The sequence below is a fragment of the Colias croceus genome, chromosome 15, assembly GCF_905220415.1.
Source record: "Colias croceus chromosome 15, ilColCroc2.1".
NCBI classification, from domain to species: Eukaryota; Metazoa; Arthropoda; class Insecta; order Lepidoptera; family Pieridae; genus Colias; species Colias croceus.
In genome coordinates, this window is record NC_059551.1 from 6,022,436 (window position 1) to 6,039,688 (window position 17,253).

Sequence of the window (17,253 nt, forward strand, 5' to 3'; positions counted from 1 at the left end):
TATATACGCAGTTGTTTAATAAAGGTATTTCATGTTATTTGACACACGTTATAAAACCTCCATTGGGTTAGACCTTCGCGGTTCAGTGGATAAAATAATAACGTATTTTATTACGTCGATTAGAGAACGCTTTGCTTTTATATTTTCCCGCGCTGCTCTATATTTACTACGTGATATAAAAAAGTTATTGGATTTCATATGTTTTTGGTTTATATACGGACGCATAAAAAAGATTTAGCAGTGGTAAAATAAGTAAACACAACATCAAAAAAATTGGAATAGTTTTATCCGAATCTACGCAATAAATACATTATTTATTGCGTAGATTCGGATAAAACTATTCCAATTTTTTTGATGTTGTGTTTACTTATTTTATTACATCTCTTGAAATTTTCTAAGAATTTATTTATATTTTCACTTTATCATGATAATTTTAACGACCGCCTTCTTGGTACAGTGGTTGACGCGTGAGCATAGAACCGAGGTGTCCTGGGTTCGATTCCCGGTGGAGACGAAGAAAAAAAAATTGTCTCGGTCTGGCAGGACGCAGAAGGCTGATCACCTAGGTACTTGTCCCTTAAAAGAAAATCGATCAGTGAAATAGATGTATGCATTATACATCTGCCCCTTACTCCACTTGGGGACACGGGACATCACTTTTATGATAAGTTTACGAAGCTCGTTACCTAAAATGTTAAGGAAATCTCAAAAATGTTCAGTATTAAAACAAGGCAGACAAACGCCACGCTCCCGTAGATAGATGCGCGGCAAACCGCCCACTTCTCTTGTCTTTATGTGTTTCGTGAATTTCATGACATTTTCATGTGACACATCTACAGCCAAGTGTTGCATTGCATTTATAGCTTGAAAATACACGCAGTAAATTATTCTTCTTATTATAATAATATCATAGTATGTAGTCTTACGTCTAGTGTCAGTTATCTTGAAATCTTAATGAATATTGTAAAGTAAATAAGATGAACACTGACGTCCAGTATCGCACTCCCTCCAGTGTTATTACACGTGTTTTGTACAAAACTAAGGCACCTTTGCCATCTAGTGGTAGAGCTTCGAAGATATGGTACTCTGTGCCTCGCCTATTTTCATAATACTCGCCATGTAAGGCTTACGAATAAATTCCTAGATAAAGTAGCATTATTTTTAGCTTATTAACTCTTTGTGTAATTAAAATGCAATAAATTAACGTTTTGAAATTTACAAAAAAAAAAAATTTGTCTGCTTACGTAGGTTATACAACAACCTCTTATCATTCATATATTATAAAAAATTCAATATAACCGGTATCCGATGTAAAGGAAATTAACACATGCAAATAAAGCGATAATGATAAGAGCCTGCAGTATATATGCACGTACAACGACGGCAATTAACAATTATTATAATATAAACATGGAAAAGAATATGTCGGTTAATTGTTTAATATTATTTATTTATAATAACATGTTTTTCATTGAATCAGGTGAATGGTCATTTGTCTTGAGAGTTGAGAATCAAGATTTTAAATTTGATAATTAACATCTTTCATATTATAGTTTGTAAGTATGGATGTATGGATGTTTGTTAATCTTTCACGTAAAAACTACTGAACCGATTACAATGAAATTTAGCACACATATAGAGGGTAACTTGGATTAACACATAGGATAGTTTTTATCCCGGAAATCCCACGGGAACGGTACCTATGCGGGTTTTCCTTTGCAAACGCGGGCGAAGCCGCGGGCGGAAATCTAGTTACCTATATGTTATTCTTTTATTTACGTTAGTTTTTTAATTGTTATAAGTTATTATATAAGGCATTGGTTGTGATGTATAAGATGAATGTTCGTAGCACGCGTGTAGTCTTTTAATGTAGAGTAAAATATTCGTAAGGTAGCATTTCTTGCTTCTGAGAAAATGTGAAAATATTATGTATCCATTTCTATATAATTTAGTTAAACATGTTTTGAGAAATTCGAAGAATTCGTCGAATAAATTTTATATGTTACTGATGTTGGTAGATTAAAATATAGGTCATGTTACATTGAGTAGACCGTATATATTTATTATGTGAAGGAATGTGAATGACGCCGTTCTTTATAAATGATATTCTCATAATCAACCTTGATTTTATGTTAATAATAGTTTCCATTTTTTATATCAATTAATAATATCTTTATATTAGTTTATAAATGAATAAAATATATACTTACGTAGGTACCTATAAGTTTTTTAAACATGACTAACCAATAACCATATACAGGGTGTAATCGTTAAGTGTGCACAAGCGAATATTCCGTAACTATTGCAGATATCAAAAAAAAACTTTAAATTGATATCGAAAGTACTTAACCTATTGAGTAAAATGGCCATAACAAATTTTTAAAAATAAAATGAGAAATGTCCGATAATGTTACACTAAACGCTCTCATACATTTTATTTCCCATACATTTTGTATTCATAGCAGATTTTCGAAGTGACGCCCTCATTGTGCCCTCATTTTCATATTACTATGTAAATGAAAAAAGATATTATTTAATAATTTATTAATATTTCTCAATTGACTCAAATATTTGAACAAATAAGAAGTAGGTAGCATATTTTTCTTGTATGGCTAATACCTATAGGTACTTTACCAAAATTATGTTGTTATAGATAGTAAGTAGTAACACACCGGCAGCGGCGCGGCGTCTAGATGGCTAGACTCTAGAATTCTGTGTAAATTATATGCAATTATATCGAAGTTATGTCAATTGTAAACAACTGTTAATACATCCAATTATTCAATTGGTATAATTATTGAACTGCAATTACCTGCATGTCTGCAGAGCAACCTATTGCCTAGTTTTTATAAGGTCATAGTATTTGTATTCTCTTTGTATAAGGCCTTGACTATAATTATTTATAAAACTAATAGTATTTATATTAGTATTTCAAATATTTACTATATTCTTATTAAATATGCTACATCGTTAGATACCTATATACAAAATACATTTGCACATAAATTATGTGCCATTCACTCCTCTCATTATTTTTATTTTTATAAGTAATATTTTCCTTTAACATTATTTGAAAAAGCAAACGTCTATCAACATCAGTAAATAAATTATGAAGAAATTATGTATTAATTTTGTTTATATTTCAACCGCTTTCGCTATTGTGAACGTATTTAATTTATCTCATTTGATGTGCCAAATTAATCTAGGAGCTTTTAAATAAATAAATACCTTAGAGTAAGATTTAAGCAAAATATGTATATACCTATGTAAATTACAGTGCTTCAAAATCAATTGTAAAAATCGCATAAAATAAACCGTACGAATTATTACGTAATGTTTTTTTATTTACCTCACCAGGTCACGTAAACCTCAATGCTATTTGCAAAAAAATATATAATACGATAAAAACAATTATTATAAATGGTTAATCTCTGCATTCTGAAATATTATTATTTAATTAGAGAGCTAGAGTAATTTCTTATTAACCAAAGATATAGTTTTTGTTCCAGCTATGGTTATATACATAATCTGCCAATCATCACCATCACTTCTATAAATACTGGTGTAACAAAAATATTTTGAGTAGTTGTGAAAAAAACCTAACAAAAAGGTAAAACAATATAGGCCGCAACAATAGCAGTCGTATGTTACGAACTGAAACATAATCCAATCCTCAATGTCAAGTTGCGGTAGTCGTGATGAAGATAAATTATATTTGTAGACAAACTATTGAAATAAATTTCACAAAATAAAAAATGAATAAAGTAACCAAAATAAAATGTATATCGACAAAAATCTGTAAAATCAATTTATTTTATTGTTGTAATAAATGTTATTCAATTCAGTCTTATTTTTTTTCTACAACATTAATCATACCTAGAATTGCAATAAAAAGTTAAACAACAGAGCGATATAAAAGCATTGTCTCTGTATCTTGTCTTCACTATGTTTTGCATTCACGACGCTCACCTCTGCATGTCGTTTAAAACTTCTCAATAATCAGTTATAATTCAGTCGTCAGTCAGAATGTTCAACGATAAAGTTGTTATATTAACAGGAGCCAGTGCAGGCATCGGTGCTACTTGTGCGACTCGGTTTGCCACGTTGAACGCTAAGCTAGCTTTAGTTGGGAGAAATGTAGACAACCTGAATAATACAGCTGTAAAATGCGAAGAAATAAGCGGTAGCAAACCATTAACTATAAGAGCAGACATAAGCGTTGAAGAAGATGTCAGTAGAATCATTGAAGAAACCATAGCGTGCTATGGAAGAATCGATGTACTCGTTAATAACGCTGGATTTTTAATAATGGCAGGATACCAGAGCGACGCTTCAAATTTGGATAAACTGATGGCTACAAACGTCCGTGGGACGTATCTTCTCACTCAAAAAGCTATTCCATACTTAATTGAAAACAAAGGTAACGTTGTAAATATTTCGAGTGTCGTGTCCACGGTGCCCATTCCCAATATGATGCTGTATTGTATGACGAAAGCGGCCCTCGACATGTTCACAAAATGTTTAGCAATAGAATTAGCGCCCAAAGGAGTGAGAGTCAACGCAGTGAACCCAGGACCAGTGAATACTAATTTGTTTACAAGAAGCGGTTTTAGTGATGCACAAAATGATTATTTTATTAAAGCTCTTGGCTCCGCGATACCGATGAAGAAAGTGCCTACGAGTGAAGACGTGGCGAAGCTAATTACATTTTTGGCAAGCCAAGATGCTCAGTCTATTACCGGCACTTGCAATATCATTGATTGTGGCTTACACCTCGGAAATCCAGCCAATCTATAAAGCGTGTTTTTTATTTAATGATAACTGCATAACGTCATCGTGAAACATATCTATCTTTGTGTGAAACTTAATATCATAGGTTAAATATTGATGTGATATTTGATTTGAAATTGATAAAACTATAAAGGTAAAGTCTTCAAATTGTGTTGCTTTTATTAAACATAATAAATAAAACTATTAATCAACTGGCCAACTTGCCAAAACTTTCTGTTTATCATGTAGCAGATTGCTGGATTTCATTGAAGGTTAATATATTTTACGAAGTAATATTTCATAAAGATATAAGGCATAGGCATTGTTAAACCTTCTATGTTTAACATATAATATTATTACTAGCTTACCGCCCGCGGCTTCGCCCGCTTTCTCTAAAACGATTTGAGATTTAAACTATCCTATCTCTCAAGTTGGATCGCACTGCACATGGTGTGCGAATTTTATTATAATCGGTTAAGTGGTTTAGGAGTCCATTGAGGACAAACATTGTGACACGAGATTTATATATATTAAAAAGATGTATGTATATTATTAAAAAAAATCAAAGTGCAATGTGAGCTTTTTATTGTACTTATGTACAAAAAGCCTGTCAATAAAATGAGCATAATATTTTCTTGGTTTTGTTTGACATCGTAAAGTAAATCTTCCTTATCGAGCGTAACTACTGTACAAATGTTCTGTTTATTTGCACGGACGAAACAAAAGGCGGGAAATATTAAAACATGTAACGTCCTATGAAGGCGAACCGTTGTTTATCTTAGGCTCCCGATAAGGCAAGATCACAGACATCCCCCGTGTTCAATGCTACCATTTAGATAGCGTGCTCCTTTAAAACCTTTTCTCTAAATCTTGGTGGTGTTAACTGTAATGTATTTGGTTATCTTAAGATCGTCCATTATCCAGGTGCGCCGCTAATTTTGCGTTATATTCCTTAATTTCCACCCCATAATTTCGAGGCTAATTTAATTTCCTGTCTGAAAATCTAATTATTATAATTTTATACGTAATTACATTTTTCATGTAATTTAATGAGCGTCAATCGATTTGATTGTGAAATTCTTTGTGTATTAGGTATCATTTATCACAATTATTCACGTATATTTTTATCTCTTACTATAATTTGTGTTGTGAAAACTCATCTCAACCATAGAATATAATGAATTCTCAACGTTTGATATTAGGTTCCTATGTAAATTTTCAAATATCCGATTTTGAGTGTTAATTAAAAAATAATAAAAACAAAACTAAGTAACATTAAATATTTATATCCTTGATCCTTATTCTTTGGTCTGTGTTTCCTATATTTTTTATCAAAACGAACAAGAATAGTTTAGTAAGTATAGGTTACTGGAATTTAATTATTATACCTAGGTATACCTATAACTATTAACGTATAACTGCTCTAAAGTATAACTGCTCATCCGCCCGGGTAAACCTTTTAGTCAGTTTTTTCAAATTATTATCCTATTCTAAGATCTCAACTGGCCTTTTTTTGCTGGGTACATAGTTTATTTTCCTCGTTATTATTTTTTTCTTTTAGTATAACTTTTCCTTCCGAATTAAAAATATGAAAAAAAAATAGTTAATCGCACTGGTAGAGCTGTTTTCGAGTTTTTACATCAGCAGTTATTATTATGTAGGTATCTATAATAAAAATATATTTTTAGTAAAGCACTATAGGCAGATAATGTCTGAATAAATTTCTAAAATCTGGTTGTCTTCCATTCAACTTTATGCTTAGTCATATATTAGAGCAGGCTCCAAGGAGATGTTCGTTTGCAAAAATAGCGGACCTAAATTTGACTTCTGATATATATTGTATAGGTCCCAGACATCCTATAGACAGATGTTGCCAACCAGTTTTGTGGTCCCCCTGCCCGCACCCCGGTAATTAAATATGGCATACAAAGAAAAAAATAAAAATTTCCAAAACATGCCGTGTGGGGTATCAAATGAAAGAGCTTATTGAGTAGATCACGAATATATAGCATACTATATACATTTCTTACACTTTCTCTAAGATTTTTTAGAAAATTTACGAAAATGGTCCATTTTTGAGTTAACTTTAAACCACTATAGATTGAAAACTCATGAATATATTTTTTAAATTATTATTTTAAATAATTAACAATAGTCCATTGTTTACGATTCAATAGTTCGTACAGTGAAATAGTTGCATGGGGGAGTGGGGGGAGCATTCAAAGATGGCGAGTTTCGATATTTCAATATATGTATTTCTTAAAATTTCGGACTCAGTGGAGACGTTTGCAAAAATTGCGGACCTCAATCTGACTTCTGATATATATTATATAGATCCCAGACATCCTATAAACAGATGTTGCCAACCAGTTTTGTGATCCCCCTCCCCCCTCCCCTCCATCACAAATATTATTGATAAATTACAAAGTTTTTGTTTTGAATTATGGAATTATTGGTAATTTTGTGTTATAAATAAAATACAAGGTAGTAAACTAATAGAATTATTTTATTTTGATCCATTTTTACGAAATTTACGGAGAAAAATGCTTACACATGCAAGTAACAGTTTGATTTTGTTACAAGTTTTTACAATTATTGTTTACACATTTACACAAGGATATACATTTCAGTGCTGCTTTTCTGCAGGTACACGACATTGTGCGACAGTTGGATTGACATTTACACGGTTTTATCATCAGTTTTATTCATGAGTTTTCAATCTATAGTGGTTTAAAGTTAACTCAAAAATGGACCATTTTCGTAAATTTTCTAAAAAATCTTAGAGAAAGTGTAAGAAATGTATATAGTATGCTATATATTCGTGATCTACTCAATAAGCTCTTTCATTTGATACCCCACACGGCATGTTTTGGAAATTTTTATTTTTTTCTTTGTATGCCATATTTAATTACCGGGGTGCGGGCAGGGGGACCACAAAACTGGTTGGCAACATCTGTCTATAGGATGTCTGGGATCTATACAATATATATCAGAAGTCAGATTTAGGTCCGCTATTTTTGCAAACGAAAGTCCACTGAGAGTCCGGTCTATATTTTAATCACTTAGTTCATATGATTACTTGCTCAATAACTATACTGAAACTTTTATTATACCAGCCAGGAACTCTGAAACCTGCATCGTTGATTTTGTTTTATTTTCTCATGAACCAACTTTTATTAAACGGTCACATACAAAGCGAGCAACTCGCGAAACTTTTTTACCGCCCTTATAATTCACTCGAAAGTAAATTGTAAGTAAACTAGGTATATCGAAAGGATGCATCTACCTATTCGGAATTCTATTCATAATAGTTAATTACAAATTCTCATCACAATTCGGACAATCGATATGAATATATAGAGATATTTCTAATAAACCCAGCACCAATATATTATCTATCCACTTCAGCATGTCGCCAATACCTATTCGCTGACAGTAATCTTGAAGCCCTGCCAGGTTTTGAACCAAAATATATTGGACCTCGCAGGCCCAAGAGACTACATAGTGCGTGGTTCCGCAAAACTCTTTTCTATGATTCATGGAAATGTAAACTCTATTCGGTTCACAGAAAGCCTCAATCGGGTTTACTCTATATATGATAGGATCGGACTATCAACGTTTATTTTCTAGGGACCATAGATCGTTTTACGAGTAATTTGTGTCGAGCGTGTTTAGAATAAAAATGGCACTTGCTAAATATTACATCGGCGATTCATTGTGAGGACGGAAATTCAAATAAAAATCATCGTAAATCCTATTTACAAGTCTTCAATTTGAAATACTTTTTACTTAATATAGGTTCTTATTGTTACCTACCTAGGTAGGTACCTACATTATTTATCAGTGTTAGTTGGACACAAATAAAAAAGAGTATGTTTTAACATGGTTTTTGAAGTGAAACTTCTTTACCGGGGAGGGAAAAAAATTTGTAACATTTTTTCGTTATGCGTGACATTTTTCCGTTACGCGCCATCTTTTTCTTATCCTACCACGCGTTATTCGACGTATTTCTGACTTCTGTTAAGTTGCATTTATTAAATTTTTTTCGCTTGGGCTTTGCCAAACCTATTCCTTAGCGATGAATCGGGAAATTTTATCATCGTCAGTCACTTCAATAACTTAATTTATATTTTCCTAAGTATTCGATCAACAATATAGAACCACAAATCACTAAAGGAGAAAACGTTCTAAGAGATCTATAGCTTTGATTTCAAAACCTTTCAAATCAAGGCGAACGAGCAGCGATCCACACACAAATATCTTAATCACCCATCGCGTCGTAGAGATAGAATAAACACCAAGATTTAGGGTATGGAATGGACGAACACTAGTGACAATTTCTTCTCAGATACGTAAACTTTTATTTAAAATCTACCAATACCTAGACTATTTAGGAATTACATTTAGCCCAAAATCCAAGTCCAACATAAAATTACGATGAAGTTTTAAGGATATATTTACATAAGATTAATTCATTTTGTTTGGTAAACATATTCAGTTTTAAAACAAAAACTTTAAAGTTTATTTACGATATTAAAATAGTGCACGTCGGTACCGAGATTGCTTTCTCAAATTTACGAGTAAACCAGGAGGCAGGTCGAACACGGAGTGTATTTCAGTGGGAACGGTGTACCTAAGTAATAAAAAAGATCTCACGCAATCATATTTTATCGGGAAGGCTATTTTTCGCAGGCGGATACAGCTCGTTCAAGCGCTTATATGAAATATCTCAATTTCCATCGTCCTACATAAAACGACGTGTTAACAAAAATATATTTGGAATATGGATTTCGGAAACCGAATAGTAATCATTTCATACAACCTTTTTGTGCTTGTATTGTTTTTTTTTTACGTCAGTATTTACTATTTACTATGTACAACAAAGGCACTTTTGATCATTTTACTTCATTGGTCGGTCATCCAAATTGTAATTTCCCAGAATTTTTTTTCTGCTCTGTTTCATTTTTATGATATCTTCATTTGAAAAAGAAAATTAATATTATTGTACTCAATCACATTTAGAGGATTGTCATTTTGTTTAAACATATTATCACAGACTATATTATTTGCCTATGCAGTATGCACATTAACATTAATCTACTACATACTTACTTTTGCGGACCTTACCTAGGTTTTTATGGCAAAAGTAAAACACAGATTATGTTTGGTGTTTTCTGTGAGTCCTGTTTACAGGATCAGTATTCCTCGCTACGTCCGTCATCAACAACATAGTTGGAAAAGTTTTGTTGCTTAGATTTTTATTATTTTGCAGTACTAATTTTTATGCACCTATAAAAAGAAACCTTCAGAAATATACCTTTTACATGAGTTCTAAAATTACTTTCCCATGTATTTTACGTCTTATTTTATTTCATTGTTTGGGTCCAACATGACGACGTAGGTGCTCATAAAACCAAAGATATAGTCGAACACATTTGCTTCGTTTAACAAAGGAAGCATTTTTCCTAAATAAAATATTTACTGAACCATTCGGGGATCTGATTGCCGTTGTTGATATGGGTAGTATTTATTTATATATCTAGTGTTGTGTGTGTATTGAAACTATTTTAATCGGCATTATAAAAGTTTTACTGGACCTATTACAAAAGTATATTTTAGTCAAGAATTATCCGAGCGTGGTATTAAGTGGTAAGTATCTTTAAAATGTCAATGTTTCGTTGACTTGTCATACAAATTTTGAGGTAACTACTAACTAGGTATATGAGGCTTTAAGTCCAATTTGTAGCATCAACTTATTTTTCTGTTCCATCGTCATCTTGCCTTCTCACTAATCTTCGCATATTTAGCAGCTATAAATTTTCAACATTCAATATTAATTTCAGTCAACATCTTTCACCCGAGGAGTTGAGCACGATACATAGCCCCTAAACTTACCGCCTTGTATTACATTGATATGAATTATGCTCCAAGTTGCTAGTTCGTAACGTAAACATCACGTGTACGTTATAAATTTTGTGGCACTTTATTATGTTCACATTATCAGGGAATTTTGAAAACGTGACCGCACGTACAGGCGGTACAGGTAGGTAGTGGCGCTGGCAATAATTCAATCAAACACGGCTTAAATGGCCTTCTTCATGTTTACCAAACACGAACCCTTATCATACTGCACTGACGACGTTATCCTACTCACATAGAACGTCTTAACGATATTAATTATTAACCTCTTACTTTCAACAATCACCTCTATTCTCGAGATGATAGAGATCATTTCTAGCTGATAGCGAAATATGTGGACTATGTAGGGGAAATTTAAAGCAGTTGTAAAATTTTAAATAATGAGAGCGTACACGATTTTCGCTTTCGTCAGCGTTTGCTTTTTCAAAGTGTATTGCAGAGATGAGGATAAGATTTTAAAAGGTAATTAAATTAAATTAAGCATATCTGTTTAACAAATATAATTATGCACTATGAAATTAATATTGGACAAAATATATCATTTTTAGGAATGCATTCATATATCAATGTACAGTTTGCATCAACATCAATCAAACATAAAACATAATATTATAAATAAATCAAAACAAATAAAACAGCCCGCAAATTTACATTTCCAAACAGCATGTTATTGGCCCAACGAAGTGTTCGAGCCGTGCTTCGGGGGCTGTGCTGAGGTGTCATGTGACAACCCGCGCAACCACCTGCGTCCCTGCTACCCGTACTGCGAGCCGGGCTGCGTGTGCGAGGAGCCCTATGTGAGGGACGACCGCACGCACCAATGCGTATTGCCGCAGGATTGTTCACCGTATGTAATCTATTAAATAATAACCACAGTACTTATAATTGTAAATACGAAAGTTGTAATAAGTCTACATATTATACTTGCTTCAAATCATACAAAAAATTAATTAAAATATACGTATTTCCTGGACTAACACAGGTGTCTTAATAAATAAGTAAACACATATTTTAAATGGCCCAGTATCATTTAATAATTTATATTAAAGTTTTATAGTATTTAGTTTATATCAAATAAGATATTTAACAATTTCGTAATATGTAAATGACATTTCTAGAACACAAATGGGAATACCGGTACCGACCAGACGATCTAGCAAATCGAGTTCAATGAAATACAGTACAAGAACACAACGACGTCACGGGAGAGCAGATGAGCTTGACATCGATGACGGTCCCCTCCCATCTGCCAACCACGTAGACAATAGTCTCAAGCAACAAAAAGCAGCAGAAATTTCAAGGATGGGAAATTATTTCAATATAGTTATAGCTCCACCGCCTATAAGAGCTCTTCAACCGAGAAAAGTGATACAAGGCGATCCTTTCCGAATTTCTTCTAAACAAATTTAGGGTATAGTTCTCCAAATAAGTAATTTTGTATATTATTATCTAGATGGAAATAAAAATAAAGTATCTGTAAAAGTCAACGTTTCATTATCAACTTCCTGTATCCAATCATTCTTTTTTCCTTTTTACTAAACATCTACGTTCAACATACAACGAATTACCAACACAAACGTTTAAGTCACATTATGGACTGATAAGGAGCAGAATGAGGAAGTTGTTGTTATTAGCTCTCTTATTATGTGCGTATATGAGATGAATTTTTATTTTATTTTTAATTTACAAAAAAAATAGCATTTAAAATTATTATGAATGTTTTTAGATGACGTTGTAGAAGGAAATAGATTAAACAACTTCGATTACGATGATATGGAGAAAAGACATTCGTTTATAGATGAAAGGAGGAATTGGAGAAAAAAGGCACTTTTAAAATCACTTGAGCCTGACCACAAGGATTGGGATGAAAGAAGGAGATACGAACAAGAGAACCTCAGATATTACGATGATATGGATGGAAAACCTGGTTCTATTAGAAAGGGTGAATATGACATTGCAGGTGCATCTTATGGAAATCAAAAACAATTGGAAGAAATAGACAAAGCACATTTACAGTCCAGATACAGGAGCAGTGAAACAGGCCACGCAATCTCGCCAACGTAAAAATAACTTTATTGTTCTTTTATTAATCATAACAGTTTCAGCGTGTCATTTATGTATTTAAATACTTCGTTATCTTTAAAGGGACAAAGACGGTGAAAGAAAAGTTCCATTTACAATGAATTGTGAAAGACCACATGAAAGGTAAATAAGTAAATGTAAACTGTTATATCTAATAATATTTATTTTATTTTATTTGTTTCATTCGTCATAGAATGGGACATAGAAATATAATTTATTTTAATTTTATATTATTTAAAGATATGAAGCATGTTTTTCGGGTTGCGCCGCTATAACGTGTGACAACCCGCGAGAAAGATTACGACCTTGCTACCCGTTCTGTGAACCGGGTTGCATTTGTATGCAACCTTATGTACGCGATGACAGGACTCATAAATGTGTACTGCCGGAGGATTGCACCAAGTGAGTAATTAAACAAGTAATAAGTAATTACTTAATCCTGTAAATATTGCAAATGTTTAAAGTAGTCAACATAAAGAACTCATAAGAACTACTTCCTCTCATATTTTAATAAATAATTTCTAAAAATGTTTCAAAATCTTAGATATGAAAATAACGCAAACTATTTTTTGCAGGGGCCTTAAAGGTATTCCGGATTTGGGTGAAGATGTGTAAAGAAATTTTAAGGTCTTTAGAAAAGTTCAAAACTGTTGGTAATTGCATTAAAAATTCTACAAAGTCAATTTTTTTTCATTTGAAATTCCGTATGTGCATATTTTATAAATAACGTGACGACCAGAAAAAGTCGACAGTATTCTATCCCACTCACAAAAATTGTTTTTACTGCAGCTGTACTTCAACTATTGTTTAGTAATCTACAGGCAACAAAACGTTTTACTATTGTTCACGTCACTTTTCAATGCTAAGCCAAGTGAAGTGAAGTGAATTCAATATTTGGAGTATTTTAAAAGCTTTCATTTTCCTTTTCATTTTTCATCATAGTTTCTTTGTGACTATATTTAGAACAATTAAAACGTTTAAATGACAACGGTGAAATTAAAATAAGGCAGCATGTTATTTCTTTTTCTTATCGGCATTAAATGCGTGATTGGCGATGGACAATTTGGTGAGTACCTAATGATAGAAATATATTTTACTTATATTAATTATTTACAATAATTGTTATATTTTGATTAAGGGTGTGTCCCTTAATATATAAATAATAATTGTTTTTATTTATTTATTACAGAATGTGGAGAACACGGCAGATTTGAATATTGTATAGATGAAATTCCAGGTTGCGTGATAGGATGCCATTGCCACCCGGGATATTATTTTGATACGGATTCTAAAATATGTGAACCAAAGTATATTTTAATTATCTTTAAGGGCTTTATAATTTTCTGAAGTGCAAGTTTTTTAATTAAGTCAATTTTATTTTATTAAATTAAATATTTCAGTATTAAATTAACCCAAAATTACCGAAGATATTATCAAACCAACGAACCTACGCCAGCTGAAATTGCACACAAAGAAGTTGAAAGCACCGAACCTGTTCCAACCCTTGATCCCGTTGACAATCAAGTTGACGAAATAACAAAAAATGCTGATGACTTAGGCGACTGGTTATATAACCAATTCTTTAAAACTATCGAAAATCAAGTCATCAATAAAACAAAAGAAAATAATTTTCCAACGAGAAGAAACGGGATTAGCCCCCTCGAAGTCAAAAGTATAAGCAGAAGAAAAATGTCGCGTAAAAAAAGAAAAAAATCAAAAGACAAAAGAAAAAAATCAAGCATGCGAAGGAAGTTACTGCGCATTACTGAGAATGACAGTGTATTTGATTCAACATCAGAAGAATCCGAATCCGATTCGAGCGAAAGTGCATCTGACGACAGTGGAACGTTTGAAATCGAGCAAGGAGAAGATAAACACACCGATGATAAAGAACATGGTCACAAAAAGATTGTTATTATAAATAAGAAACCGAAGCCACCGCTGCCCTCATTTATTTTTTTACCGAATATGGACACGCCGTTCTATCCACCGATAGGACTCCCTCCACCACCAATTATGCCTATGTACCCATTTGTCCCTGTTCCACCCGTGCCCGCATTTCCCTGTCCAGGTATGTTAATAGCTTCAAATAAGTATACTTAACATGCAGCAGTGGCATGAAACTAAATTTTTTGATTACACTGTAGATCAAGAAGAAAATGGAGGTAGTACAACAACAGCTACAGTCACTACGACTACCTCAAGTATAACAACGACTACGTTACCTTCAAGTCTAACGACAGAACAACCTTTAACAACTGTCTCTACTATAGATGAACAGGATGCTGAAACATCTATAGATATTGGTCCCACTGAAAAAGCTGTATCTGAAAAAGGGTAACACTAAAAATATTTTAATGAATTGGTATGTTCAAAATAACAATTTTTACTAAATTTTATTTTAGGGTACGAGCTGGTCGCTACAAAAAGAAGAATAGAGCAGCAAGACTCAAGCAACGTAATATGGATGAGCCGTATCCTGGGTATAATTACATAATTATTTTTATTTTATAGTTATTAATATTTCAATACAACAATTATAATTAATTGAATATATTAACATACTATAAAAACAATACAACGCTAAGTAGTTCTATTTATAAGTTAATCGTCTTTACTAGATTACTAATTTACATGTTCAGTATGTACGATAGTTTAATTCAAATAATATTATTATACATAGCTTTGCTTTATTCATATCTGTTTCAGTTTTACTAAAAGTCATCCACTGCAAGGATCGTCTAGAAGTCGATCGAAACTTGTAAGTTTTTATTGATAAAATTAACTTAATAATGGTTAAATTTATAAGTTACCTGACTCCGGCAGAATAATAATTATTAATCTATATAATGAAAACACATTATTTTAGCTACAACGTTTACGCCATAAAATGAAGAATTTCGCACCAATTCAGCCTCCAATAGAACATGAAGAAAATACAGAGATTTCCTTTTTGGAAAGTGATGGTTTTGACGATACTCTAAATAATGAAATACAATCAAAGCCTAATAACAACCCGAAATCTGAAAATGTAGATTTTAAGTATATCAGTGAATTAATACATAGAGTCAACCTCAACAATACTGGCAATCCAATGAAATACAATCCAAGCGATAGCGTTGAAGTATATAGCCCAGTTAAATATCACAAAATGAAACACCAAAATTTTAATAATCCCAAGGATTCGCGTAGTGGTGATTCGGATGACTCATATTACACTAATTTAGGAAGACAAATTGCTTCAATCATTCGAAATGCAGACGCACAAAATCAACAAGTTAATATAGAAATTGAACAAACAAACCAAAATACTGAAAATCATGTTTTCTTTAATGAAAATTCTCCAAAATCATTTTGGGAAAGATCTGTGAGATCTCCAGTTAAATTTATTAATTCAAACAAAAACAATTATGATTATCTTAAAAGAAGTAATGAGTTATTATTTAACATTGAAAACAAAGTATCAATTATGGCAACAACAGAACCATCTTTAAGTTTACAAGATATAGAAAACATAGTTAATGTCATGGCAAAAGCGCAGAGAAAAATAAAGCACAATCAACATGATCTCAACAACATTAGAACTTCCAATAAAAATCTTAATTTGAATCTATGGCCGAAAGATAGTCAACATTTAGAAAGCAATCTCCAAAACATTCAAGCAAAGCCTGTATTGCATGAAAATGAGAAAAATGTTTTTAAAAAATTGCCAGAACTACGTGGTGTAAGCATGCAAAATTTTCATCGATTTACAGCTTGGTTAAGTACAGGAAAAAATAATGAAACATATAAAGACAAAACGTATTTGACTGAGACAAAACCCTTAGAAAGAAAATTTATCAACACAATGGATAAACAAAGTCAATTGCCAATAACTGCAGTTTCTACACGACCCGTGGCTCTAAGATCGAATAGTTCTATGATTCCAAAAACACCAATTATAGACCACCAGTCCTTCCATTCGATGTTACCAAACTACAAATATATGGAAAGAAAAAAATATTTTCAAGACAACAGTAATACTGGAGTCAATGACGGATATGTTATCCCAATGAAACCTGTTAATCAGTTTTTAAACATGCCGTTTGATCCACAACCAACATATTTTCATCATGATATAAGTCATTTTCATTATTTCTAATCTGTAGATAAATCTCTTACGTTAGATATAAGTATAACATATATTTCGCGTGAAGATTATTTTATATTTACAATTTTTAAATAAGTTTTAAATATTTTATAAACTAAAATAAATAAAAATGCAGAAGAATAAATACAATTTTATTTCATCTAATTTAAATCTACTCGATTTCTTTACATTAATTGAAGTATGTGGCATGTAGGTCAAATATTGTGTAATCAGTGTACATATTTACTGTACATATTACTATTAAAATATTACAGTTCCATCGCTTTAAATATAGAACAATATAGAACAAAATACTAATAACTATGATACCAATTTTGATCCCGACAATTCCA

At 32.1% G+C, this 17,253-nt stretch overlaps 4 protein-coding genes across 5 annotated transcripts in view; all 4 read left to right on the forward strand.

Moving 5' to 3' along the window:
- LOC123698009 overlaps positions 1 to 12,189 on the forward strand; it is a 40,523-nt gene extending 28,334 nt beyond the window's left edge. Inside the window, exons 1-3 of the mRNA XM_045644604.1 lie at positions 10,836 to 11,151; positions 11,353 to 11,536; positions 11,808 to 12,189. Of these exons, the coding sequence (XP_045500560.1) occupies positions 11,070 to 11,151; positions 11,353 to 11,536; positions 11,808 to 12,099 (558 nt within the window). The 5' untranslated portion in view covers positions 10,836 to 11,069 and the 3' untranslated portion in view covers positions 12,100 to 12,189. Of the gene's footprint in view, positions 11,152 to 11,352; positions 11,537 to 11,807 lie in introns of the transcript that reaches the window.
- On the forward strand, positions 3,947 to 4,982 carry LOC123698005 (glucose 1-dehydrogenase-like). The gene has a single exon (XM_045644599.1). It carries the CDS (start codon positions 4,027 to 4,029, stop codon positions 4,795 to 4,797), a length of 771 nt encoding a protein of 256 aa, XP_045500555.1. The 5' UTR covers positions 3,947 to 4,026; the 3' UTR covers positions 4,798 to 4,982.
- Positions 12,190 to 12,237: 48 nt separating the features above from the next.
- On the forward strand, positions 12,238 to 13,454 carry LOC123698007. Of its 2 annotated transcripts, XM_045644602.1 has the most exons (6): positions 12,239 to 12,335; positions 12,416 to 12,623; positions 12,660 to 12,749; positions 12,835 to 12,894; positions 13,012 to 13,173; positions 13,347 to 13,454. In XM_045644602.1, the coding sequence occupies exons 1-6, from the start codon at positions 12,302 to 12,304 to the stop codon at positions 13,384 to 13,386; spliced, it is 594 nt and encodes a 197-aa protein (XP_045500558.1). In that variant the 5' UTR covers positions 12,239 to 12,301; the 3' UTR covers positions 13,387 to 13,454. The 2 variants fall into 2 exon arrangements, with proteins under 2 accessions (XP_045500557.1, XP_045500558.1); XM_045644601.1 differs by having other exon boundaries at positions 12,238 to 12,335; positions 12,416 to 12,749.
- A 54-nt stretch (positions 13,455 to 13,508) lies between these two features.
- On the forward strand, positions 13,509 to 17,040 carry LOC123697980. The gene is made up of 7 exons (XM_045644557.1): positions 13,509 to 13,837; positions 13,961 to 14,078; positions 14,172 to 14,842; positions 14,919 to 15,108; positions 15,177 to 15,254; positions 15,481 to 15,532; positions 15,641 to 17,040. The coding sequence occupies exons 1-7, from the start codon at positions 13,783 to 13,785 to the stop codon at positions 16,910 to 16,912; spliced, it is 2,436 nt and encodes an 811-aa protein (XP_045500513.1). The 5' UTR covers positions 13,509 to 13,782; the 3' UTR covers positions 16,913 to 17,040.
- Positions 17,041 to 17,253: the final 213 nt, after the last annotated feature.